This window comes from Mus caroli, unplaced genomic scaffold (genome assembly GCF_978045245.1).
Source record: "Mus caroli unplaced genomic scaffold, Mus_caroli_1 scaffold_9, whole genome shotgun sequence".
NCBI classification, from domain to species: Eukaryota; Metazoa; Chordata; class Mammalia; order Rodentia; family Muridae; genus Mus; species Mus caroli.
In genome coordinates this window covers 61,148,398-61,175,359 of record NW_028227264.1, presented here as the reverse complement: position 1 = coordinate 61,175,359, position 26,962 = coordinate 61,148,398, and the positions used below count along the sequence as shown (strand labels likewise).

The following is a 26,962-nucleotide window of genomic DNA, read 5'->3' as shown; positions in this document are numbered from 1 at the left end:
TCACAGGCCTGAATCCCGGGGCTGCCAAAAGATCAGAACTTCAAGGTCACCTTCAATTATTGCCAATTCAGGGCCATCCAGGGATACCAAAGACTTCACCTCACAGAACTGGGAAACAGGTGTGGTACACACCCTTAGGCCAGTCAGCCCAGTGGTTCTCCACCTTCCTAACGAGCGACCCTGTAACAACACTTCTTGTATTACACGGACTTAACACAGGTCATGGCGTAGTGATTCCCAGTCACAGGACCGTTCCGTGGCTACCTCTCGTCTTTTCCTCTGCTGAGTCAAACCGTAAATGTCTGATATGCAACCCCCCCCCCCCCCCGTGAAAGGGCTGTTCAACCACCCACACGGGGTGGGGACCCCAACTGCCGCTATAATCCCAACCCTGGAGAGGCAGAGGCAGGATCTCAGTCCCTGGCCAGTGATGGTGTCTCTAAAGAAATAAACAAACAACAACATCAAAATGGTGGGGTGTCATAGACTATCAACAAACAAAGGAAAGCCGGGCTTTGTGGAGCCTGCCTCTAACCCAGCAAGCAGAAGGCTGACACAGGAGCTTCTAGTCTTTTGCCCCCACCCCTCCATTTTTTGAGACAGCGTCTATGTACCTCCTGCCTAACTTGGAACTCTCTATAGACCACACTGGCCTCAGACTCAGAGATCCACCTGCCACTGCCGCCCCAGGGCTGGAACTAAAGGTGGGCAACCACACCATGCCATACCCAGCCTGATATTTTTCAGTTATGGCAGAATACTGGGTCTCTACCAATGAGATGCAGTACCTGGGGCTAGAGGGCCAGAAGAGGTTGCCCATCCCTGCATACGCTGGTCCCAGATGGCAGAGAAAGCCATTTCTTCTCCCTGGCTCTCACCCCACAGACTACCCCGCCCATCATCATTACGTCACTGATGGCTGGACAAAACTTCCTGTGAAGTGTCAAACTGGTCTCTGAACTACGCCCAGGGTAAACAAAGCTGAGTCTCCGTTCACTCAAGCTGAGGAGGAACCCACAGAGCTGCGCTCCAGCGACCACACAAATGAGCAAGGATATTAACTGCTCTGCATTCAGATGGTCAAAGAGCGTCCCCAGAGGCGGGAAGCGCTTCAGCGAGGACACGCTGCCCAGCAGGATCAGTTTATGCTTGGCTCTGGTGAGCGCCACGTTGAGTCTCCGCCAATCTTTCAGGAGCTCGCCAAGCTGGGGCAAAAGGAAACTTCCAATTATTTCAGTCGTGTTATATATCTAAACTTGTTATAACATTGTCTGCCTTAAATGACTTTTTTTTTCTTATTTCTTAAATGACTTTTATTGTTTTTTTTTTTTTCTTTAATTTTTCTAGACAAGGTTTCTTGCAGCTCACCCAGACTAGGCTCAGACTTGCTATTCAGTCGAGGCTGGCCTTGAACTCCTGATCGGCCTCCAATTTCCAGGTACTAGGGTTACAGGCCTGTGCCACCACAGTGGCTTTGTTACTTCTTTTGTTTTCTGAGACAGTGTGCTACGTAGCCCAGGCTAGCCTCCAACCCCGTATTTCCTGCTTCTGCCTCTATCACAGGCATGACCCAGTGTGCTATATGTAAAATCCAAGTCCTGAATGGCGTGTACGTCATCCAGAAAGTCACACAAACAAGAAGCGCCATCACCTGGGCCGTAGGCACAGAGTGATGGGGAGCTGGGAGAGGAGGCAGCTCTGCTGGGTACGTTCACAACTCCTATGGGTGTGCTATAGTTTAAAAAGGGTATTGTGGCTCAGGGAGCAGCAGAGGCTGCTCATCCAGAAGATCTCACACTCAGCTCCAGGCATGCACGTGGTACACAGACATACATGCAGGCAAAATATTCATAAAGAAAATACTTTTTTTTTAAAAAGGAAAAAGTGGGCTGGAGAGATGGCTCAGTGGTTAAGAGCACCAACTGCTCTTCCAGAGGTCCTAAGTTCAATTTCCAGCAACCATCCATAATGGGGTCTGTTGCCCTCTTCTGGTGTGTCTGAAGAGAGCAATGGTGTACTCATATGCATAAAATAAATAAATGAATCTTTAAAAAAAAAAAAAAAAAAGGAAATGGTATTAAAGAGTGAAAAAATGTAAACAAAACAAAACCCTGAAAGTGTCTGTGAATCTGAAGAGTAGCCTGTGTTAAAAATGACCCAGATGTGGTAAAAGTGATTTGAACACACGGAGATGAGGAGAGAAGTCAAATGTGATTCCACGGGTGACAGAACATAAGTCAACCTCTTATTTGCTTTCGTTTTTCCATACAGGGTTTCTTTGTGTAGACCTGGCTGGCCTTGAACTTGGAGATCCACCTTCCTCTGCCTCTCAGCGCTAAGTTAAAGCCGGGCACCACCAGCATCCAGCATATGAGTCAACCTTAAAAACTAAATCCTCATGCATGCTATAGCATGGATCAGCGCACATGCAGTAAGCCAGGTACAGAGAACTCAGGGACAGAGGAACAGTGGCTGCCAGGGTAAGGAGTAGGCAGCTAGTCCCAATGAGCATGTTTCTAATGCATCCTTTCAACAGCCTTGTTTCACAGTTTAGAGCTATACACATACAAATGGTTAAAATGGCCAGGCATGGGGCACACATCTGCAATCCCAGCTTCTACGTGGTACACAAGGGAGGCTGGCTCAGGAGTTAGTTACAAAATGAGCTTAAGATACATCTAGGCTATAGATCCTAAGCTATAGAATTCAGAAATATGCCTGTCTCTGCCTCTGCCTCCCAAGTGCTGAGATTAAAGGCATGTTCCACCACTGCCCAGCTAAAAACTGTTTTAAGAGAGAAGGAGCTAGAGGGTAGCTGTACTGGTGAGGTGCTTGCCTGGCTAGCAATGAAACCCAAGGCCTTGGATTTTAGCATTGATCACGTGAGGCCGGAAGGGAAGGAGGGAGGGAGATCAGTCAGTAGCAGACAGTGGACTTACGGTTCCATCCTCATTACTCCTAACAAAGGACACCAGGATGAGACTCTTGTCCCTTCCTTGGTATTTGTCTACTGTGTTAACTTCGACCATCCCAACAGAAGACCGGGCCAGTAAGTCGCTGATGATCCGCAGCTGCTGTCGGTATGGGGCGATGACGCCAATGTCTGAGGGGCTGCAGCCTGCCTGTGGGGAAGACGAACGGGATTTAAGTGTCGCATCCTGATCTCTATGTGGTTGGTACTGTGTTCGAGTGTGTTTGGGTGTCTATATGTGAGCAGGGTTGCCCGAGGATGTGGAGGCCAGAGTTCTGACCTTACAGGCAGGCCATCACATCCATACGCCTGATATTTACATGGGTGCTGGGGATTTGAACTCAGATCCTTAAGCAGGCAGAGACAAGTCCACTGTGTTCTCCCAGCCCTTCAACTTTCTGCTGTTGCGTTCAGTCAAGGTTTGTAGTGTGTAGTTTCTACCACCCCACTTTAAGCTCCGGGGCGTTCTGTGCTACCAGGTAGATCTCTATGAGTTCTAGGCCAGTCTGGGCTACAGGAGAGCCAAAGCTATGTAGAGAGAGAGAGAGACCCTGTCACAACATACAATAATTTTTTTTCTTTTTTTTTTTTTTTTTTTTGGTTTTTCTAGACAGGGTTTCTCTGTGTAGCCCTGGCTGTCCTGGAACTCACTTTGTAGACCAGGCTAGCCTCGAACTCAGAAATCCGCCTGCCTCTGCCTCCCAAGTGCTGGGATTAAAGGTGTGCGCCACCACGCCTGGCCTTAAGTTTTCTGATTGTAGCTTTTAGAGTCTTTCTTTTTTTTTTTTTTTTAAAGATTTACTTTTTTTTTATTTATATGGTACACTGCCACTGTCTTCAGACACACCAGAAGAGGGCATCTGATCCCATTACAGATGGTTTTGAGTAACTATGTGGTTGCTGGGACGTGAACTCAGGACCTCTGGGAGAGCAGTCAGTGCTCTTAACCACTGAGTCATCTCTCCAGCCAGTCCTTTTTGTTTGTTTGTTTGTTTTTTGTTTTTTAGAGACAGGGTTTCTCTGTATAGCCCTGGCTGTCCTGGAACTCACTCTGTAGACCAGGCTGGCCTCGAACTCAGAATTCTGCCTGCCTCTGCCTCCCAGGTTCTGGGAATAAAGGCGTGTGTCACCACTGCCTGGCCTGCTTTTAGAGTCTTAAGATTTGGGTTTTGGATCCTGGGAGCTGGAGTTAGAGGTGTTTGTGAAGTGTCTAACAGAGATGACAAAAACTGAATTCCAGTTCTTTCTAAGATACCAGACCTTAACCACTGAGCCATGTCTCTAGATCCTGACCCTCCTTATCTCAATGAACAAGTTTTAACACCAGATCTTCTGTTCCTTAAGTGTCTAACAATATTTAACAAAACAGTCAATAACTACTCCGCGTGCAGAGCGACTAACCTGGACACCCCGACATTACCTTTATAAAAGTTGAGGTTAGGAAGACAATGAGTCTGGCTTCTGTGGCATTGCTAACACCACCATTTTCAACTTGCTCTGGAGCTGGGACCTAAGCAGAGATCCGTGTGTCAGTGATGCGATCTGTCAGGTGCAAGCAGCAGGAGGCTACAAAGACCTGACGACTAGGTCTGGAGATAAATGGGAAGCAGTCTGAAATAATATACAGGGGCATGCGAGTGCATAAACACAGACACACGTACCCGCCGCGGACACGTGCCGCACAGGCAGAGTTTATTTCCAGAGAAGCCCATGACAACGCATGATAAGCACGCCACAGCTCTGGCTGGCTCTCACAAGCCTCACTGTTGTCTGTCTCATGGAAATGACAGGCAGGAAAGACAGCACCTGGCAAGAGCCCTCACAATGACGCTGCCTCCACATCACTGCTCCAACACAGACATATCAACTGTGAGCTGCCACATGGGTGCAGAGAATTGAACCCAGTCCTTTGGAAAAACAGTCAGTGCTCTTAACCACTGAGCCTCTCCAGCCAACACTATTTTGGTGCCTTTTATTCAAATAATGCAGCAGAAAAGCCCCATCAAACCTGGAAGAATGCTTGAAGGAGTGATCTGCCCACACAGCCTTCATCTTGTGTGTGTGTGTATCTCAGGAATCCCACGATGGCCTGACACTACGCCAGTGGCCCAGGATGATCTTAAACGTCTGATCCTACTAATCCCATCCTTCCTAATTACCCCAACCTTAAGAAGGTAACCCTGTCATGTTGTCAACCTATAGAACAAAGACCCCAAGAGACTGTAGCCAGGACGTGCCATAACACACAACTACAGTAGCTCACTTGTGAGGCACAGGCAAGGATCATGGATCTCAGAGTCTGAGGCTGGCCAGGAGAGAACCAGAAGGACAGATAGACAGGACTGTGGTGCTGCGCTGAGGTGTGGACGTACGTAAGCATGTACTAAACTTGGTTCTAAGCAATCCGGTCAAAAAGGTACAGTAAGCTGAGAAATTTAAATACTAAGACAAATATTTTAAAAGAACTGAAAATGTCCTTCACTCTGGCCTTACCTTGTCTGTGTTAAGGAAACACACGGGATTGTCTGGCTCTAACACTCCAGCCAGCCAGGGGCTGTCAGAGTAGTCGGCATAAAGCTGGAGGCTCAGCCTCACGTCCTTGAGGTTGGGCAGGGCTAGCACTGCGTTGGCCACTCGGTCTGAGCCGCACTCCAGTTTCCCTGCGTATGTGAGCTTGTTGCTCAGGGACATAATCTTCCTGGAAGAGTCAGAGAACACCACCTGGGTTTGGATGGGGACGGAGAAGGAGCAGCCAGGCACCCGGGGGCTGGCAGGCTGCACATACCTGTTCATTCGGTATTGCACGGTCAGCTGCACCACAGCGCTCTCGTTCCGCTCCAGCCTCTTGAACAAGCTCTCGCTCATGCCCAGAGCTCTGCCAACAAACCATATCATAAACACACCGAAGCGCCCCTTGAAAAGAGTCCAGCTCATTTTTTACCTTTAGCTACCGATCCATAGATATGCATGTGCTTTGCCCGCCCACCGTGGTGAACCAGTGGAGGCCAGGGGGCAACTTTCTTTAGTGACCCTCTCCTTCTGCCACCTTAACTGAGGCTCCAGGGATCAAACTTGCTCCTCAGGCTTGGGAAGGGCTTTTCCTGCTGCGCAATCTCACTGGTTCCCAAAAATACAGCTTAAAATAAAAACTTGCTCTTTTGGGTTTTTTTTGACAGGGGTCAAATCGAACTCGCAAACTTGAAAGGTAGCAGTGGATGGCCTTGAACTTCTGATCCTCCAGCATCGACCTCCCAAGTGCTGGAAATCTGTGCACTAGGCTTAGGTCATGCACCCCTGGAACGGATCCAAGGCTCCATGCACGGCAGGCAAACACATTGAGAGCTGAGCCGCATTCCCAGTTCCTACAGTTAAAGCTTCAGTACTGGGTGGTGACACGGGTCTGCCGTCCCAGCTCGCTAGATGCCTGAGGTGGGAGCCTGAGGCAGAAAAGATGCTTCAAGCCTGGATAATATGGCAGAATCCATCTATTAAAACCAAACTGAGGGCTAGAGAGATGGCTCAGTGGTTAACACTGCTCTTCTAAAGGTCCTGAGTTCAAATCCCAGTAACCACATGGTAGCTCACAACCATCCGTAATGAGATCTGACGCCCTCTTCTGGAGTGTCTAAAGATAGCTACAGTATGCATACATATAATAAATAAAATAAAGCTTTAAAAAAACAAAACTGAAACCTGGGTGAGGGCACACAGGTTGAGAGGCAGAAGCAGGCAGATCTCTGGTCTACAAAGTTAAGTTCCAGACCAGCTAGGGATACACAGTGAGATTCTGTCTCAGAAACAAAACAAACACACTAAAATGAAATGTCTACAGCCCACTGTTATCAACTGAACATAGTGGGAAAAGAGAACAAATATTTTCTCCATCAAACTGGCATATAGGAATGTCTGAGGAGCGTTTTGTGATTGTTCTCTGATGCAGGAGCAGGGCCGAGCCCACTGCTCCACTGCTGGATAGGAGCCTGGGAGCAAGCCAGTTGGCAGTGCTCCCTGTGAGCCTGGAAGTCAGCAGTGCTCCATGTGAGCCTCGGAGCAGTGAGCCAGTCAGCAGTGCTCCCCGTGAGCCTCTGCTGCAGTTCCTGACTTCACTTCCCTCAGTGGTGAACTATAATCTATAAGCCAAATAAAATCTTTCCCTCCCCCAGGACGGTTTTGATCAGTGCCTGACACAACAACAGGACATAGACAAGAGCATCTACCTACCTTGCCTCCCGGTTTACAACCAGGGGAGGCAGCTGCTGATGGTCTCCCACCAGCACAAACCTCCGCGAAAAGAACAGTGGGCCCAGGCAGACAGGCTGGCTGATTTGAGACGCTTCATCCACAATACAGAAATCAAAGGTTTTTCGGGAAAATATTGGGTGGTTTACTCCCATGCAGGTTGTTGCAACAATAGGCTACAAGCAAGCACAGAAAACAAGCCAGTTACCAAATGTTAAAGATGGTACTTGGGTCCCTGTCCCGGCCTCTTTCTGAAATTAAAAGATCAAAACCATCTTCCCTCCAATAGCAAGAACTTCTCAATACTATTTAATTCAGAAATATGTATAGTTTCTTGAGAGACTCTTGTTACATACTTAGTCCAGGATCGCCCTGAACTTCCTATGTAGCACAGGTTGGCCTGAAACTGCTGGGTTTAAGGGGACCGCTAGCCTGAGCTCCCAGGGGAGCTGAGAGATCAGACACACACCATCAGACCTTGTACATTACTAAGTCCCTTGCTCTGCAAGAGATGCTGTGAAGAGGACAAAGGCAACTTACAGAGAGGGAGAACAGGAAGCCATATATGCAGAAGACCAGAGCCTAACGTGCATAGTGCCCCAAACTCAAAGCAAGCCAGGCATGGAGGCATGGGAGCGTGGGGGAGGCATGGAGACATGAGGGCATGGGGGGAGGCATGCAGCCATGGGGCATTGGCCTGGAACCCCAAGCTCCTGAGTGAGGTCAGGGCAAGCCTAACTACAAAGTAACTTCAAGGTGAGCCTGGTCTAGGACATAGGTAGACAGACAGAGACAGAGAAACAGATGGACTCCCTGGGGCTTGATGGCTGGCCAGCCAGCCTAGCCTACTTGGCAAATTGCAGGACAAACAGATCTTGTCTCAACCTGAGAAATAACAGACTGTCCTCTGATGTCTCCACGCACACACACACACAAGCACACACAGTAAGAATCAGACTGACTTACGTGACTGTCATAGAGTTCTTCTAGATGGGCTAAAGACGCAATGGACCTCGACCTGCAAATCTCTTCCTCTGTAAACTTCTGGATGTCTGGATGGACCTTATGAGACTGACCCAAGCGCAAAAATCGGACTTTAAACTTGGCTAACTTCAGGAGAATATTGTCAACAGCGGAGTGCGTGTAGCTGGTCAGCAGGACGCTGAACCCACAGGCAGAGAGGATCCTCACCTAGAAATGGGAGGCCGAGGAACAGGGAAAACATCATCACTTTGAAACCCGACAACTGTTAACAGGCTTACAGTTTTCAAACACTTACAACCTTCAGTGAGACTAGAATTGGGCCCCCAACACACATACAACAGAGGACTGCCGGGTCTGTGTTCATTCAGAGATGATGCACCTAACCCTCGGGAGACTGGAGGCTTCAGGGAGTTTAGAGGTCAGGTGGGATAGGGGGTGGGGACATCCACTTGGAGACAGGGGCATGGGGAAGAGGTATGGGATGTGGAGCAGTAGAAGGGTAGATGGGAGGTTGGGGGGTGGATGAAATATGGAGTGTAAAAACAAACAAACAAACAAACAAAAAAGCTCGAATCCAAGAAAGAAGTTTGCTGCTATTAATCATATCGACCCCAGAGTGGTATGAGTGTAGGCCTGTTCCACCACACCAAGTTAATTTATCTTTTTTTGTTTGTTTTGATGAGACAGGGTCTATGTACTCTTGGCTGGTCTGTAACTTGCTATGTGGACCAGGCTGGACTCAAACCTACATATCCATTGTCCTGTCTCCACCTTCAAGCGCTGAGATTAAAGGTGTGTGAGCCATCATAGTAGCCAAAAATCCAGCAGTATGAGGGCTAACATAACTTGTGAGCCCCATAGGCCCAGGGACAGACAGCTTCCTGGATTGCCGGGAGCTGCTGGTTTTGTAAGGAAACAAGTCATACACTCTCGACTTAATAAACAAGGTTGGTTGCCCCATCTACACAGGATGCACTCAATCATACCGAGGCGAGAAACGTGTAGGCAGGAAGTATGTCAGGATATATGCTGGGCCCCAACTGGAGGAATGTGGAAAGTATGTAGCCTTGTGAGTTTGACTTTTATAGACACCTGGCTGACCTAATTCAGCGCCTCTCTCTGGGAGTCCTGGGTGTGGACCTGGCCCTCGCCCATCTTCCTAACCAGTACTATGTACAGTCTGCTAATTGCCTAACTGTGGGATGTGGGACTGGTCTGCCTCCTCCAGGTCTTCAGGTTTAACAGCGGCGGTTATAAGACCAAGCATGACAAACTCAGGAAGGACGGAGCCAACGGAAGAGTTTAGTTTCCGAGCTTACCAGGGCACAGATTGTGGTTGTCTTTCCTGTCCCTGGCATCCCAACAATGAGCGTGTAGTCTTTCGAAAGAAGAACTCTCTTCATTGCTTGTCTCTGGGGCTTATTCAAACCTGTATTTCAATTTACCAGAACAAAAACAAGACTTCATCTCATGCTCTACTGTATTCATAGAAGCAGGTAAGACAGTGTCTCTAAATCAAACCCAAGCTCACCATTATGGGCTGGCCCGGCTAGCTATCTAGGCTTGTTCCAGGGACGCTCTGGTCCGCCCAGCTGTCACGCACACCCAGCATTTACGGGTGGTGGAGAGAATCTAAACTCCAGGCCTCACACATGCATGGCAAGCACTTTATCGCACTGAGCCGTCAAAGTCTTTACCTTTGTAAACTTACTGTGTGTATGATGTGTGCACAGGAACATTCGTCGTACTATAACATGTGGAGGAGTTGGTGGTTTCCCTCCACCATTTTGCAGCAGGGACGCCCTTACTTCTGCCATGCTGCACACTGGGAGTTATCTGGCTGGCCCGGGAGCTTTATGACAGTTCTCCAGCCTCCACCCTCCCATCTCGCTGTAGGAGATGGGCAGATATAAACCACCACATTCTTATTTTTTTTTAATGGGTTTCAGGGACCAAAGTCAGCTCATCAGGCTTGCACGGCAAGTCGCCTTCCCAACTAAGCCATATATAACTGTATGTCTAATCAACTGCTCAGCCACTGCACACTTGGTCTAGTTTACATTAGAAATAGAATCAAGAAAATCAAATGGAGAGGCTGGCCATACCCTTTAGAATGTTGGCCACTGTATCCTTCGCGTCGTGTGGAAGGACGGAGCTGAGGTAGGCGGTGAACTGAGGCTCCCTGAAATCGATGACTAATTCTCGAAGTCTTTTGCTGCAAAGAAAAAAGCGAGAGTACTCTTACTAGCGCCTCAGGGGAAGTGGGAGGAGTCAGACTCCATCAGCACCCACCTGGGATCTGTGCTTTCCATCAATTTAGACAGATTTCCTAACGGAGTACTTATATCACCATGTCTTTCTTCCCGGTCTAATCGAAACACCGTTGTTTCTGGGAGTGTTGACAAGTTCCTAAAACAACAGAAAGGCTGTGTGAGGCACACGCTGCTGCAGGGGAGCCTGTAAGAAGGGGAGTATGGGATGTAAGCTGGAATCCTGGCACAGGGCAGGTGGAGGAAGCTGCAGGGCATGTCAGTCATGTTCCAGGTCATCCTGGACACAACACACAAACCTCATCTCACACCCACAGATGCCCAAAAAAATAAATAAATAAAAGTGTACATTTTTTACCATAACCTGTATGCTGAGGCACCTCTAAGTGCCCCCTTCCTCATGTTTCCCGGTTCAGAACTGTCCACACCTCTAATGCCTCGGTCATACTACCCTCCACCAACACACCTTCCTATAACATGGCCAGTCCTTGGATGTGCCTCATGCTCTCAGCTGACCTGTGGATGGAGAAATTAGCTCTCCCAAAAAACCTTCTAAGTGGCAGGGCGTGGTGGCGCACGCCTTTAATCCAGCACTTGGGAGGCAGAGGCAGACGGATTTCTGAGTTCAAGGCCAGCCCCTGGTCTACAAAGGGAGTTCCAGGACAGCCAGGGCTATACAGAGAAACCCTGTCTCAAAAAACCAAAAAAAAAAAAAAAACCAAAAAAAAAAAAAAAAACCTTCTAAGTGGAGCACGGCATCGTGGACATTCTTATTAATGTGTGTGTGTGTGAAGAGTGGGGGTGGAGAGGCCACAGCCTGTGTGTGGAACCAGAAGACAACTTGGTGGAGTGGTTTTCTCCTTTCTGTCTTTCCATGGGTTCCTGGAATAAGGTCAGACTTGTGCAGCAGGAACCTTCTCACCCATCTTGAGAGCAGTCACTGTCTTAATCACTGATCTCAACGTACTAGCAACTGGCGCGGAGAGCTGGGGCTGGAACTCAGCGATAGCCTTTACCTACTGTCGGCGAGCTCCTGGGCTCAAACTCCAGCATGAAAGGGAAAGAGCTGGGCAGTGAAGCAGGCTGGGGGCTGCTGGATGCAGTGGTGCCCAACTTATATGCATAAATAGAAAAACTCAGCAAAAGAACACAATATGCTACAGCAAAACCCAGTTACCAAAGACCTGTAGTCTCCCCACCCCTAGCCTGGAACCTGCTTGCTCAAGGGTGGAGTTTCCTGCTCATTCGTTCTGCCACGCCCACTGCTGGACCGTGCCGCTTTGCTGCTTGGAGCCACACACGTGTTCACCCTGCTACTGGACCCCGAGACCATTCGGCGGGAATCGGGTTCCCTCCCCCTTCCTTTATAACTGAATGTCGAAACTAGTAAAATTGAGCTTTGAACAGGATGAACTTGTCTTGGCTCTGTTTCTTCTTTCTCCCCGTCTAGTTCCTCCCTTAGCTCGAGTGGCCATCTCAGTCAAAACGTTGCGAGCTGCTGGCCAGCCGCAACAACCTTCTATTAAGTCACCTTGTTCAAAATGTTTAAGAGGAAAATTTACAGAGACAGGAAGCAGATCTAGCAGTGTGGATAACCCCAGTTCCATACAGACAGAGCTGCTGTCCAAAGAATCACCGCAATTACCTGTCTAGCAAGCAGGTTACGACTGCCTTGTTAATCTTCTTCACGTAGCCTTTAGACAAAGCAAATAGTTTTCTCTCTTCTCCACTTAAAATAATCCTGTCACCTGCCATCAGATTGGTGGCTGGCATGGGACCATTTTTCCGCTGAAAATTATGTAAATACTGTCCATCACAAACTCTCGATACAGGCTCCGTCCTGACCAGGTTTCCAACACAGTTGCCACTCTCTTCCCTGAGAAAGAAGAAAGAAAGAAAGAAAGAGAGAGAGAGAGAGAGAGAGAGAGAGAGAGAGAGGAAGGAAGGAAGGAAGGAAGGAAGGAAGGAAGGAAGGAAGGAAGGAAGGAAGGAAGGGTCCATTGACGTATTTGTTTATATAACCCATGAATTTTTAGAAAATTAGTATTAGTATTTAGTAGTAATAATGGTAGTAGTGTGTGTGTGTGTGTGTGTGTGTGTGCGCGCGCACGTGCAAACATGGGCCTGTGAAGCAGGGGACAACTCCCAGAATACAGTTCTTCGCTTTCACCACATGAATACCAGGGATTGAGCTCAGGATATCAGGCTTGGCTGCAAGCCCCTGAGCAATCATGCCGACCTACAGCTCCTGGCAACCGATGCAACGTTTGCCTTTTTGTTGTTCTGTTGCTTTTAAACCCTTTCTACAATCCACTGTAAAACACGGATGCCACGTTAACAGCTTTCTATTTCCTCTTTTTTTAACATAATTCTGTGACACCTGTGACACAGTCAAGAGTAAATGACACAGACACTTTAAAAACTGTGCTTGTGCATATGAGTGTTGAGGCGTTCACCTGTGCAGATGCAGCCCTGGGTGACCCCTCAAGAACTGTTCACCTGCATTTCTCACATGGCCTCTAAACAGCCTGGAGCTAGACAACTGAGCCCAGGTTTAATCCCCTGGGCTCAGGGGATTAAAACTCAGGTCCTCGTGCCTGCAATCCAAGCACCTTGCCAACCGAGTCTCCATGAGACCTTGTCTTTCACATACCCTACAAACCTCTGCTCTCATGGGTTCCGAATGCTACGGGTATTACCTAGCACAGGACCGACAGTCTGCTCGGTGAAACACTCACAGTTCAGAGGCAGGCGTTAACCAGATTCTCTGGTGATTCTTCCTGTTGTCTTTAGAGTGCGACTCCAGCGTTAACATGAGACACCACAGGCTGAAATACTTCAAGTGCGCCAGCTGCAGGTGCCGCGTTTCTTCCTGGATTTTGGACAGCATGGCTTCTGGGATGGATGTGTCATCTCCCTGCTCTTCAACTGCTCTAAATACAAAGTTCCAATTAGAGCTAAGCATACATTTCCCTGGTAGGTAGTGAAGTAAGGACTCCTACACACACACACACACACACACAGACACACACACACACACAGACACACACACACACACACACACACAGAACACTTACCTGCTATAAAGAGCACAGTTGCCCATCTGCGAACAGTATTTACAAGTTTTCTCTTCCTCGATTATCTGTGGCAAGGCAGAGAGCCGAGCTTCCTCCCCCGGAGCTGCTCGGCTCACGCGGTGCAGGAGCGAGGCGGCCAGCCAGTTCCTGAGCTTCAGCAGTTCTGGGGAGAGGTAAGGCTGGCTGTTTAGAATGAGGCAGACTTTCTCCCAGTAAAAGCTTCACATTTAAAGACAAAGCAGAGGATAATATGCGTATTTGCCTCTGTATTAGAGTAACCACAATCATAATGTGCTGGCTTACATCAAGGCTTTTGACACTCGGTGAGTTTTTTTAAACAACCTCCTCTTTCATACCGGGTAAGGACTGTGAGACTGTTTAGTTGTTTTTGTTTAGAGACGGGAAATTACTGTGTAGCCTTGGCTAGCCTGGAACTCAATATGCAGACTCCCTTGCCCCAAGTGCTAGTGCTGGGGTTAAAGGTATGTACTTCACCGAGCTAGTGAGACGGCTAAGCAGGAAAGGGAGGGTGCTGTGGAAAACTAGAGAGCTGCACTCCTCTCATAAACAATAAAGACAAATAATAAATTTATAAAATATAGAACCACAAATCTCAATCTGCAGTATGGTCTAGCAAGCAGCGTAAAAGTGGCTCACACATTAATCCCAGCATTCAGGATGCCAAAGCAAGAAGATCTCTGTGAGTTTTGAGGCCAGCCTGGTCTACAGAGTTGAGTTCCTGGGCTACACAGTGAAAGCCTGTCTAGAAAACAAACAAGCAAACACACGAGAAAGTTATCACCAAAAGCTGGCAGGAGGAGCAAGCCCCAGAGGAAAGGCCAAAGTAAGCAAAGCAGTCCAACCTCTTTTGTCCAGATGGTTGGCGGGCACAGGGTACATCTGCCCGGTCTTGAGGTAGAGAAGCCAGCCAGCCTCAGGGTCCTCTCGTCTCTCCTGGCTTAGCAGCGTGTACAGGACCACCTGTTTAGTAAGACAGACCGTCGAGCAAACAGTGGCGTGTGCTCTCTACCTATGCCGTCTGGAACCACACATCGAAGAAGGTTGGCAGCACAATTCCCAGTGTGTAAGTAGTACAAGCCCTTGGTAACGGTGACAAACCAAACTCAATGTCAAACATTTAAACTGCACAAAACTAACAGCTCCTGCTCTGCAGTTTTACACCGACTGGAAAGAAATGTGAACTGGGAAATGGGGGCGTGGCTCAGCAGCACAGTGCCAGCCCCAAAAATAGGAAGACAGGGAGAAGGTTTTCTTACCTCAATACTTAAATCCTGGACTCCCTGCCCCCCTTAAAAAGTTAACAAATTAAATAAACTATTTCACGTTTCCAAATTAACAACCTCTCCATGTTCTTTCCTGACTTAACAAATGAACCCTAAAATGCTTAGGATTTACATCAGAGTCACTGTGACAATTCAACAAAACCAACAGTGACTTTTCCAAAGCAGAAACTCTCATTACTTTTTGGGAGAGGAAGCCACTGAATCCAATACAAATACAGCCTTCCTGCCTGGAGTATGGCTGAGTTGTCGGAGAGCCTGGTCTACATGGTGAGCTCCAGGATAGCCTGGTCCAAATACCCATTGATGTATCTGAAGACAGCTACAGTGTATTTATATATAGTAAATAAATATATATTTTTAAAATAAGATTTAAAAAAAAAAAAAAGTCAGCTGGGCGGTGGTGGCGCACGCCTTTAATCTCAGCACTTGGGAGGCAGAGGCAGGCAGATTTCTGAGTTCGAGGCCAGCCAGGTCTACAGAGTGAGTTCCAGGACAGCCAGGGCTATACAGAGAAACCTTGACTCGAAAAATAAATAAATAAATAAATAAATAAAATAAAATAAAAAGTCATACCTGACTCCGGTGCTCGATGGAGTTGGACTCTTTGCCGGTCTTCAGCTCCAGTGGCATTACCTTGTATTTCATTTCACAATCTCGATGTATTTTGACCCCGACTGTGACGTCTATTTTGCCCTTCAGTCCAAACCTAGGGGACCAGATGCTTTCTTCGATATCCAGTGACTTGATTACTTCAATGTTACAAGGTGAACTTCTGTTACTGCCATCACTTGGCCTGAACAGGGACACAGAACACGCTCACTGCACACCAGACCTGATGACTACCACACAAGTACCTCTTCTGGTTGCTGGGGGGTTTTGTTGCTTTCTGAATTGCAATACTGGCATGACCTAGGAACAAGACCAAAAAAGGTGCCCTGTGTTTGGCAAGTGACTGACTGACCCGAATCCCACTGCTCAGCCTGTGACAACTGTTTGAGACTCACAGTGGTGTAGTGAGGAACTTTCCAAAATGGCCAGCATAGTGGTAGCCGCCATTAATCCTAGCAATCTAGTTGCAAAAGCAGCAAATCTGTTGAGTCAAGGCCAGCCTGGTCTACATGGTGAGTTCCAGGCCAACCAAGACGCCATAGGGAGACCATGTGACAAAAGAAAAACGCTGAGACAAATCAGAGCTGGAGAGATGGCTCAGCGGTTCAGAGCACTGACTGCTCTTCCAGAGGTCCTGAGTTCAATTCCCAACAATGACATGGTGTCTTACAACCATCTCTCCAGGGATCTGATGTCCTCTGCTGGCATGCAGGTTATACATGCAGATAGAACACTCATATACATAAAGAAAAAAAAAGTTAAAAAGGTGAGATGAATCAGAACTGTTCTAACATTGGAAATTCTTACATGAAATGCTATCGATTAACATTAGGATGAAACTAAAATCCTCTACTCGAGAGATTTCTTTGGTCATAGAAAGATACTATAGACAGTAATTTGTGAAAGACCGTAACAGCAAAATGATAAATTGTAAAAGCTTATCCTTTTAAGGCAGACCTGGTGACTCACATCTTTAACCCCAGCACTTAGCTGATGAGTCTCTGTGAGGTCCAGGCCGGCTGCAGCTAGACAGTGACACGCTGCCTTAATTCTTTGGATAACCTTTATGTGTTTACTTAGCATGTGTTTACATGTCAGTATGAAGACCCACAAATGCTACAGCATGCATGTGAAAACCACATGACGATATCCAGGAACTAGCTTTATTTCCCCCGTGTGACAGGACATGAGCACCTTCACCAGCTGAGCCATCCTGCTGACCGCTCTCCTGACCTTTAAAAAGCTTTGGGAAGCCGGGTGTGGTGGCGCACGCCTTTAATCCCAGCACTCGGGAGGCAGAGGCAGGCGGATTTCTGAGTTCGAGGCCAGCCTGGTCTACAAAGTGAGTGCCAGGACAGCCAGGGCTACACAGAGAAACCCTGTCTCGAAAAACCAAAAAAAAAAAAAAAAGCTTTGGGAGAGCTGTGCATTTCTCCTTCCTATATGTTTGTATACATGCCTGTGTATATGCAACAGTGCCTACAGGAGCCCCTGGAGGCACGAATAAGACATCAGAGCCTCTGCAACTGGAAGTACAGCACTCAAGAGTTCTAGGAATAGAACCCAGGCCTCTGTAAGAAGAGTAAGTGCTCTTCACCACTGAGCGACCTCTCCAGCCCCTTTACAAAGCTCTGAATTGGCTGTCCAGAGGCAGGTTGGTCTGTACGGGTTTGAGGTCAGCCTGCTTTAATACGGAGTTCCCGGCTAGCTAGAACTAAGTAACATATGATCTTAAACAAACAATAAACTTTGAATCAACAAGCATAAGGGAATCCTGTCTAGACATCGCAACAGCGTATAAACAGAATGCACTGCTTACAGAGAGAGCTGCATTTGAGGGAATTCAGCCGAAGGGCCCTTATGCATGAAGTCCTCCGCCCACTTAGAGAAAGAAGGGAGATACTCCTCAACTTCACAGATTATTTCATCCTGGCTCAGATTCAAGCGATACCTGCCAAAAAGGGGAAACTGAGTAAGGAAGCAGAAATATTAGAAATATAAATGAAGAAAATATCGAAACAGGCTGTGGTCCAAACAACAGAATACAGCTCGGCCTTCAAATATTCAGGGGTGCAGAACACACTCTGCATGTTTAAGTCTCCCGGGTCGAGTCCCAGCTTCCTCTCTTAAGGTGTAGAGCCGACGTAGGCTTGAGAGCACACACCTAACGTCCAGTGGGTAGAGCGGCTAGGGCTTAGCAGGCGGAGGTAGGTAGATTCCCACAAGCCTGAAATCCCTGGAGGAAGGAGAGAACCAACTAACTGCACAGGGCTGGCCTCTGGCCTCCACAGGCTGCCCATGTGCTCGGCCCACATCACAAACACAAGTACACAGAAAAGAGTAAGTAAAATGAAGTTCGAAACCAAGCAAACCTATGTAACGAAGGTTATCAGACTGCTCCTACTGTGTGACAGAAGGGGACAGGAGCTGGTCAGGCAGCTGGCCTGGATCACACAGCAAAGCAGCAGAAACAAGACTGACTCTGTCTCATCTGGGGGCCAACTCCCAAAAGCTGTCTCCTCCCCCACTACTCTCTCTCTCTCCTCACCCCACCCTTCCTCTCTCCCGATACACACACACACACACACACACTCACTCAAAAAAAGATAACAGAACAGACTAATCTTTGGGTAGGGAGCCACAAAAGCCTGCAAAAATACAGACTTCTCATTAAAACTGGCTAAGCGGGCAGGTGAGATGGTTCAGTGGGTAAGAGCACCGACTGCTCTTCCAAAGGTACTGAGTTCAAATCCCAGCAACCACATGGTGGCTCACAACCACCCATAATGAGATCTGATACCCTCTTCTGGTGCGTTTGAAGACAGCTACAGTGAACTTATACTAATAAATAAATCTTTGGCCGGAGCAAGTGGGATTGGCCAGAGCAAGCGGAGGTCCTAAGTTCAATTCCCAACAATCACATGAAGGCTCACAACCATCTGTACAACTAAAGTGTGTACTCATATATATAAAATAAATAAATCTTTAAAAAACAAACAAACAAACAAACAAAAACCTGGCTAAGCAGCGTGCGGATGCTCCCAGTTCCTGATTCCAAACACATACAGTCCTCAGCACATTGGTCTCTAGAACCAACACAAAAGCGATTTGCACCTGTTACCCGTTCTCTGAGGACAGCTGAGGAAGCTATCAAACATGGGTTCTGTCCTTCAGCCCTGTAGGCTATTTCAGCAATGTCACCCAACAGTCCCTGCTGCCCAGAGACACCACAGGGTGCTGTGAACAAGATGAGTGAAGTCCCGCTGCGCGGGCTCATAGTGAAAGGTCTCCTTCCTGACACCTCAACTGCAGGCAGGAAGTTACAGAGGGTTGTGACATCTGCCCTTCTCAGCGACTTACATTTCCTTCAAATGCCTCACTTCTCGGAGGGTTTGAAGAGCAAGCTCTTGTAGCCTTTCTGGGGCAAAGCTCTCACTTATTGCTTTCTGAAAGACTTCGTGGAGAATCGTGCCGATCAGCATCTGGCGAGTGGCTGGATCAGAGACCTGTGAAAACAAGTCACAGGCACCGCTCACGCTAACACACTGACACAGTGACTGGAGTTGTGAAGCCAACAGGAACTAAGGCACCCGCCGATACAGTCACAAAGTTGTTGTTGTTGGTCCCTAACTGGTTCGCTCTCCAGTGAGGAGGGGTACTTTGACTGCAAGCGTGTCTGCACACCACGAGTGTGCCTGGTGCCCACTTGTTGTCACTTGTTGGAGATTTTCCTAGGCAGTGCCCATACCCTTTAAACAGTCCCTCGGGGCTCTGTTGTTTTCTGTCTTCTGGTCTCTCAGCCTGTCTGTCTCTGTCTCTCTCATGTCCCCATTCTGAGATAGCCTTTCACTCCCCACCCCCTAATAAACCCCTGGAATTAGATCAGTTTCGTGGTGTGATCTCTTTGCCACACTCCTTGGACCCGACCTGACAAGGTACTTCTGCCACTAAATCCTAATACTTGCTCCACAAACCTACTGACCTGAGTTTGAGTCCTGGATCCCACATTAGAATGAGCCAGTTGAACCTACAGGGGTGGTGCCTGTGAGGATGAGGCCAGCCTGGTCTACGGCGCCCCAGATGACCTATGAACTCCCAGCAGCTACGGCTGCTACACGGGATCAGGGCCAGTTGACTTGCTAGCGTGGAGGTGTGTTAGGTCCACACTAGGCCTCCAAACGGCAGTGCCACCCACTGACAACGTCTAAATTACAGTCTGAACGGAGGTCAGGCCGGACCCTGACTGGGTCAAAAGGGTTGCGAGCAGATAAACAAAAGCCGAACATCTACACTCTTCAGAACCCTCTGCAGCAGGTTTCGATCTTTCGGGGAGAGCCACTGCTACCATCTTTATCTGCATCTAGAGCTAACTGCCTTCAGCAACGGGGAGATCCAGTTCCCTATCCTATGAATACATGTCCAAAATACCAGGCCAGTCCCAAGCTTTTAGATCACAAACCACCCCCCCAACACTCTAACTTCCAGGCTGTTCCCTGAGTTTACATACATCCTCCTGCCCCAACACCTGTCTCTTTAAAATTGGCACGACTTCCCCTACCTTTTGTTGCTCTCTCGTGCTCACCCCACCCCCACGCCACCCTCTAAGATAGCCACAGCACCTTTGACCTCCCCCCAAATAAACCTATCTTTCAGAGGGTGGTGGCTGTGCATGGCTGTAATCCCAGCACCCAAGAGAGTCAAACCCTGTCTCTGAAAAACCAAAACCAAAACAAACAAACAACCCTTTCGACCCACGGAGCATCCAGGTCAGGGGCTTCACTGTGCCTCCCTTTCTGGGTGGATACAGCTCAGGAGCTTCTTGCCACGCTGAGAAGTCACTGACAGTGGTGGCTTCTAGGGGGATGAGAGGTAGTTTTCCTCAGTGGGGTGGGCCCCAATAAGTTCCAGGGATGGTTTTGTACCCAGGGGTGTGAGGACAGGACAGCACAGACTGGAACTGGAAGATTATTAAAAGAAAAAGAGGGGGTGGACTGGAGAGATGGCTCAGCAGTTAAGAGCGCTGACTGCTCTTCCAGAAGATCAGAGTTCAAATCCCAGCACCCACATTGCAAGTGCCCATGATCTGACCCCCACACACACAGACAGACATACATGCAGTAAAAACACCAATGCACATAAAGTAAAAATAATAAATTTTTAAAAAAGTAGAAAAACAAGGATGGGAGGAAACACAAAGTTTAAGGGAGGTTAAAAAAGATCTGTGAGCCGGGCAGTGGTGACACACACCTTTAATCCCAGCCCTTGGGAGGCAGAGGTAGGTGGATTTCTGAGTTGGAGGCCAGCCTGGTCTACCAAAGTGAGTTCCAGGACAGCCAGGGCTACACAGAGAAACCCTGTCTCGAAAAAAAAAAAAAAAAAAAAGAGAAAGAGAGAAAGAGAAAGAGAGCGAGATCTGGGAGGAGCAGGGTAAAGATTACCAAAGTATATCACATGAAATTCTCAAAGAATTAACACACACACGGACACACTGGGTTTTTTTGGTTTTAAGACAGAGTTTCTTAAGTGTAAGCAGGCCTGCCTATCCTGGACTCAGAGGGCCTCGAACTAACAGAGACCCACCTGCCTCTGCCACACAAGAACTGAGATTAAAGGCATGGGCCACCACACTGCCTATAAAAAAAAAAGATTTACCTCGAAAAAAACAAAACAAAACAAAAAGATTAACTTATTATTTATATGTAAGTACACTTCTTCAGACACACCAATAGAGGACGTCAGATGTCATTTCAGATGGTTGTAAGCCACCATGTGGTTGCTGGCATTTGAACTTAGGACCTCTGGAAGAACAGTCAGTGTTCTTAACTGCTGAGACATCTCTCCAGACCCTAAAAAAGTATTTTTAAAAGCGGATCTCTGCAAGGAGCAGACATGAAGCTCTGTAGGTTGGCTCTTCTGAGTTTCTTACAAACACGCAAATCTTTGTTTCCTTCTTTCTACACCTTTCTCAACATGCTTTTTGTACCGGTCTACTGTGGTGTAGCTGATCTCCACCTTTACAGCCTGCCTCCTATGGAGTTTCCCTTTTAAATGCTAAGAAATTGCTCTTGAGCATGGGGACACTCGCATACACTCTCATTCTCATGGATATTGCTAATAAATGCTTATGGGGGTGTGGGGAGCCAAACTATTAGGAGGTGTGGCCTCATTTACAGGAAGTGTGTCACTGTGTGGGTGGGCTTCCAGGGCTCCTAGAGTGCAAGCTACAGTAAGTTTGGAAGTCAGTCTCCGTCTGGCTGCCTTAGGATCCAGATATAGAACTCTCAGCTCCTCTCCCAGCACGGTGTCTGCCTGTATGCCACCATGCTTCCCACCATGATGATAATGGACTGAACTCTGAATCTGTAAGCCAGCCCCAATTAAATGTTTCCCTTTATAAGAGTTGTTGTCGAGCCGGGCGTGGTGGCGCATGCCTTTAATCCCAGCACTCGGGAGGCAGAGGCAGGCGGATTTCTGAGTTCAAGGCCAGCCTGGTCTACAAAGTGAGTGCCAGGACAGCCAGGGCTACACAGAGAAACCCTGTCTCAAAAACCAAAAAAAAAAAAAAAAAGAGTTGTTGTCATCATGGTGCCTCCTCACAGCAATAAAACCCTAACTAAGACACCGCTAAATAAACCTCAAAGGACCAGATACATGGTCCAAATCCCAAAACTACAATTGCTAGGTGCGTGACTCTGGGCAGGTCACTCTGGGCTGGCGGCTCTCAGTCCGTTTGCCCTCTGAAAAGCTTAGCATGTGAGAACTGAATGTTGGCGTGAAAGCCAAAGATGCAGCTCACTAGAGTGAGGCTTTGGATTCCACCAAGGCTGTGGCACAGTAGGGGGAAACACTGTAGAAACACGGACTGAAGTCACTCACCCTGAAGGTCTCGCTCAGGACAGCTCTTCTCAGACACCGAATGCTGCTAGCGACGCTTGTACCGGAGATCATCATGTCCGGGTACAGGATAAAATATCCAAAGTCATCGTCTATTATCCACGGCTCAGATGTGCAGTCTCCCTCTAAGTGAACGATGTCCCCTGGCTCAACTGGTACTGAGCTCCTGAAAACAGGCAAGGTTGAGGCACAAACTTACAATCTTGGTCCCCACAGTTAAAAAATGCATCCGGAAGCATCGAAGACTTTATCTACAGAATAAATATTTCTACATCAACTGTTAACCTTAGAGTCTTTGATACACAAATAAAATATTTTCTTTGTATAAAAATAAATAAATAAATATTTCTAATGCCAGGCATGGTGGCGCACACCTTTAATCCCAGCACTTGGGAGGCAGAGGCAGGCGGATTTCTGAGTTCAAGGCCAGCCTGATCTACAGACTGAGTTCCAGGACAGCCAGGGGGCCACACAGAAACCCTGTCTCAAAAAAACCAAAAAAAAAAAAAAAAAAAAAAAGAAAAGAAAAGAAAAAAAAACCAAAAACGTATCAATTTAAAATTTTATTATTGTTATTATTATTATTACTTTATTTAAGTATACACACATGTACCTGACGTATGCCACATGCGTTCAGTGCCCAAAGAGGCCAGGGGACAATCTCAGATTCCCTGGGACTAGTTACATGAAGTTATGAGCTACTTTGTGGGTGCTGGGAACTAAACTCAGGACCATCCACAAGAGCAGGAAGTGCTGTTAACCACTGAACCATTTCTTGAACCTTCATTTTTATCTCCCCCCACTCCCGCTTAAGATTATTCTTTTTCTTTTTTAACATTTTTATTTTGTGTGCCTGTATGGGGTGAGTCCCAGGTATCAAACTCTGGTTTTCAGTTTGGGTAGCAGGCACCTTTACCCTTCCACGCAAGATGGGTTTTCAGGTGTTGTCCTAGAGTTGGGACTGGAACTTAGGGGTGGAGCTTAGTTTGCCTAGCACACTCAAGGCCTCAGGACTTGGCCTGGACTCAAGGACTCTAGGTCAGGTGGTGTCCTCCAGACTACCAAATCATTCCAGGTAATCGCAGCATTTGGAGGTAAGGAAGTGGAGGCGAGATACCATCAGTTCAGGTACAGCCTGGGCTACGTGACAGCAAACAAAAACAACAAACCACCAGACCACCAAATCATGGCTCAAAGTCAAAAATGCAAATCACCAGCCATTCCTGAGGATGCACAGAACTTCGTGCTCTCGGTCCAGGGACGCCGTGATGTGCAAGCGCTTCTCCTCAGCTCCTCTTTCGTTCTGAGAGGTCTCAACAGCAAGCACCAGGTACCGGTTATCCACTCCTCGGCTCAGAACTGTCTCTGGAAACAAAGCTTCCGCCTTCTTCCGAAGTCTAAATTGAAAAACATAGAAACCATCCTATCAGAGCCATGAGATAAGCAGACAGTTGGCTGTGCTCTGCCGAAGTCAATCTTCTGGTTTTCTAGTCTTGTTTGATCTGAAAACCTTAAACTTAAGAAAGACAAGGGGGAGAATTCCTGTTGTAAGCACTGAAGGCTGGGGCTCAGTTGGTAGAGGGCTTGGCAAGCATGCACAAAGGCTGGGGGTCGTTCCGATGGCCAGTGCTGCACAAACTAGGTGTCTGTGTGTGGTGGCTCATGCCCCAGCACCGAAGAGTCAGAAGCAGGAGAACGGAGTCATCCTTAGATGCATAGGGAGTTTGGGCTAGCCTGGACGACATGCGGAACCATTTCAAAGCAAACAAGAAGTGAGTCTTCTCCTTTTAAAAGGTTTATGAGCGGGCTGGTGAGATGGCTCAATGGTTAAGAGCACCCGACTGCTCTGCCGAAGGTCCAGAGTTCAAATCCCAGCAACCACATGGTGGCTCACAACCATCCGCAATGAGATCTGGCGCCCTCTTCTGGAGTGTCTGAAGACAGCTACAGTGTACTTACATATAATAAATAAATAAATCTCTTAAAAAAAAGTGTTTAAAAAAAAAAAAAAAAAAAGGTTTATGAGCAATAAGGGAAGCGGGACACGAGGAACCACTCCCATGGCTTGGGAGGCTGGGGCAGGGGAACTACCACAAATTCAAGTGTTGCAAGAGATCAAACACAAAGAACTAGACACCCAAACTGCTTTAAGTAAGGAAGCAGACTATCTCTAGATGGTGGATACCATAGCTCCTGAAAGCACAAGACTGTACTTTTGTAAGTTTCTGCCTTTGCTCTTGATACATGGTTACATATATTCTGATCAGTATTCAAACTAGAAGGCAGTAATGGTTAGAACTAGGGAGGGGTATAGGTTAGGGTCAGTCTACAAACAGGAGAATGCCCACCAGTTTGGCCAACTCTCACCAACAGCTGGACCGGACATTAATCAGCCTGTGTGGCTTTCCTTGGGCCTCCAGGGCCCACTCTTACCTCCTAACCACACAAGGTTAGCCTGGTCTACAAAATGAGACCCTGTATAAAAACAACAGAAACAAAACAAACACTTGGGAAGTGTAAAAAGGGGATCAGAGATCAGAAGGTCAAAGCCGTCCTGGGCTGACTACACATCTCAGCTGGAGGCTAGCCTGGGCTACCTCAAAACCTGGAAAATACCAAAAAGGGTTTCTACCACAGTCGAAAGCAATTAGGAAGTACAACTAAAGGGAGCTATTCCTGTCCATTTTCCAGATAACTGATATACTGGGCATGCCACAGTTCAGTGGCACAGCACCTGCTGTACCTGGTCCGCCCAACTACTGCTTGAAGGAAAAAAAAAGGGGAGCAGCATGAAAGGTTCACTGCAATTGCTGCCAGGAGCTGCCAATCATACTAATCTTTAAGGCATTAGAGGGCTTGGGCCTACTGTATACCCGGTGTAACACCTCCAGGAGCTCTTAAAAGATATATTGGAGGGATGGTTCAAGTCCCAGGACCCGAATCAGGCAGCTCACCACTGCTTGTAACAAGAGCGCCAGGAGATGCTTCTAAACTCAGGCACGTGCATATATACACTTAAGTAAGTTTAAAAATAAACAAACTCCGGGTGCGGTGGCGCACGCCTTTAATCCCAGCACTCCGGAGGCAGAGGCAGGCGGATTTCTGAGTTCGAGGCCAGCCAGGTCTACAAAGTGAGTTCCAGGACAGCCAGGACTACACAGATTAACCAAAAAAAAAAAAAAAAAAAACAAAAAACAAAAAACAAAAAACAAAAAAAAAACAAACAAAAAACAAAAAGAAAGTACTAACGAACATTGGGTCGTCTGACTAAAGGCGATTCCTGGCAAGCCTTCAGCCCGAAGTTTGACCCCGACGTCCCACGTGAAAGAAAATAACTAGCACGGGTGCTCCTCCGACCGCCACAAGCGGGTCCTCGGCACATGCAAATAAGACAAAATCAAATCCAAAGTATCAATGGCAGGGGTGGGCTGACCAGCAAGCCCAGGTCCCAAATAAGACTGGCCGACGATCACCCTCCAGCTAAGACCCGGGAAAACCGCGCAGGTCCCGCCCGCGCTCGCCCCTCGCGCCCGCCGCCCTCCCGCAGGCTCACCGCTCCACCCGTGGCACAGCCTCCGCTCCGCCGTCCTCCTCCAGCAGCAGCAGGTCCAGCTCGTCCAGCGGCTCCATCCCTGCGGAAGCCCGACGGGAGAGCGGGCAGCCGCAACTCCGGGCGCTAGAGAAGCGCCAGCTCGCTGCGCATGCGCAGCAGGCTCCCCGCGCGCCAGCGGCTCCCGCGCTCTCCGCTCCGGGAAGCAAAGCGCAGGACCGGAGGCGCTTTCCCGCCGTTTCGACTCCAGGACCGGATGCCTGCATGAACCTGTTGGGCTGCCGCGCAACTGCACGCATCTCACAGCAATCCCCTGTCTCGGGCTTTTCAGAGCAGGAGGGCGGGAGATGCTTCTGAACTTCCACTACGTACTTGTCTTGTTGCAGGGATCTGATGCCTCCCACCCTCTGGCCTCGAAAGGCATCTTCATACACATAGTGCACATACGTACTCACAAACACACACACATACAAAATAAATTTTTAAAAAAGTAAATCTAAGCCGGGCGTGGTGGCGCACGCCTTTAATCCCAGCACTTCGGAGGCAGAGGCAGGCGGATTTCTGAGTTCGAGGCCAGCCTGGTCTACAGAGTGAGTTCCAGGACAGCCAGGGCTACTACACAGAGAAACCCTGTCTCGAAAAACCAAAAAAGAAGAAAAAAAAAAAAAAAATCTAGCCGGGAGGTGGTAGCACACGCCTTTGTTCCCAGTGCTCAAGGCAGGAGCAGGCAGATCTCTGAGTTCCAGGCCAGCCTGGTCTTCAGAGAAACCCTGTCTGGGGGAAAAAAAAAAAAAATCAAAAAACCACAACCAAACGAAAGATAAGTCTAAAGAAAAATTCTTTTAAAAGCCATTTCATAATTTTACCACTCGTCCATTCTGAGGTCCGTGTATGTGTTTGCACCTGTATGTGTACATGTACCAATGGTTCGACGACAGTCAGTGCCTTCTACAGCTCTTCACTTTGAGACGGGGTCTAAGACTAAACCCTAGTATGTGGTAGCTAGGAATATGAATGTATGCTATATAGCTCTATCATAGGAACCATCTCCCCAGCCCGCTCAT

At 47.9% G+C, this 26,962-nt stretch overlaps 1 protein-coding gene across 1 annotated transcript; it reads right to left on the bottom strand.

The window, feature by feature from the left end:
• On the bottom strand, nucleotides 1–26,011 carry Dna2 (DNA replication helicase/nuclease 2). The gene is made up of 21 exons (XM_085842574.1): nucleotides 25,902–26,011; nucleotides 23,563–23,745; nucleotides 22,331–22,514; nucleotides 18,815–18,960; nucleotides 17,274–17,405; nucleotides 15,419–15,638; nucleotides 14,405–14,522; nucleotides 13,542–13,704; nucleotides 13,203–13,397; nucleotides 12,110–12,340; nucleotides 10,487–10,603; nucleotides 10,300–10,409; nucleotides 9,514–9,623; nucleotides 8,177–8,401; nucleotides 7,193–7,386; nucleotides 5,757–5,846; nucleotides 5,465–5,669; nucleotides 4,392–4,481; nucleotides 2,940–3,122; nucleotides 879–1,205; nucleotides 1–108 (listed from the first exon to the last, which is right to left on the bottom strand). Exons 1-21 carry the CDS (start codon nucleotides 25,976–25,978, stop codon nucleotides 1–3), a joined length of 3,408 nt encoding a protein of 1,135 aa, XP_085698700.1. The 5' UTR covers nucleotides 25,979–26,011.
• Between the last annotated feature and the right edge of the window lie 951 nt (nucleotides 26,012–26,962).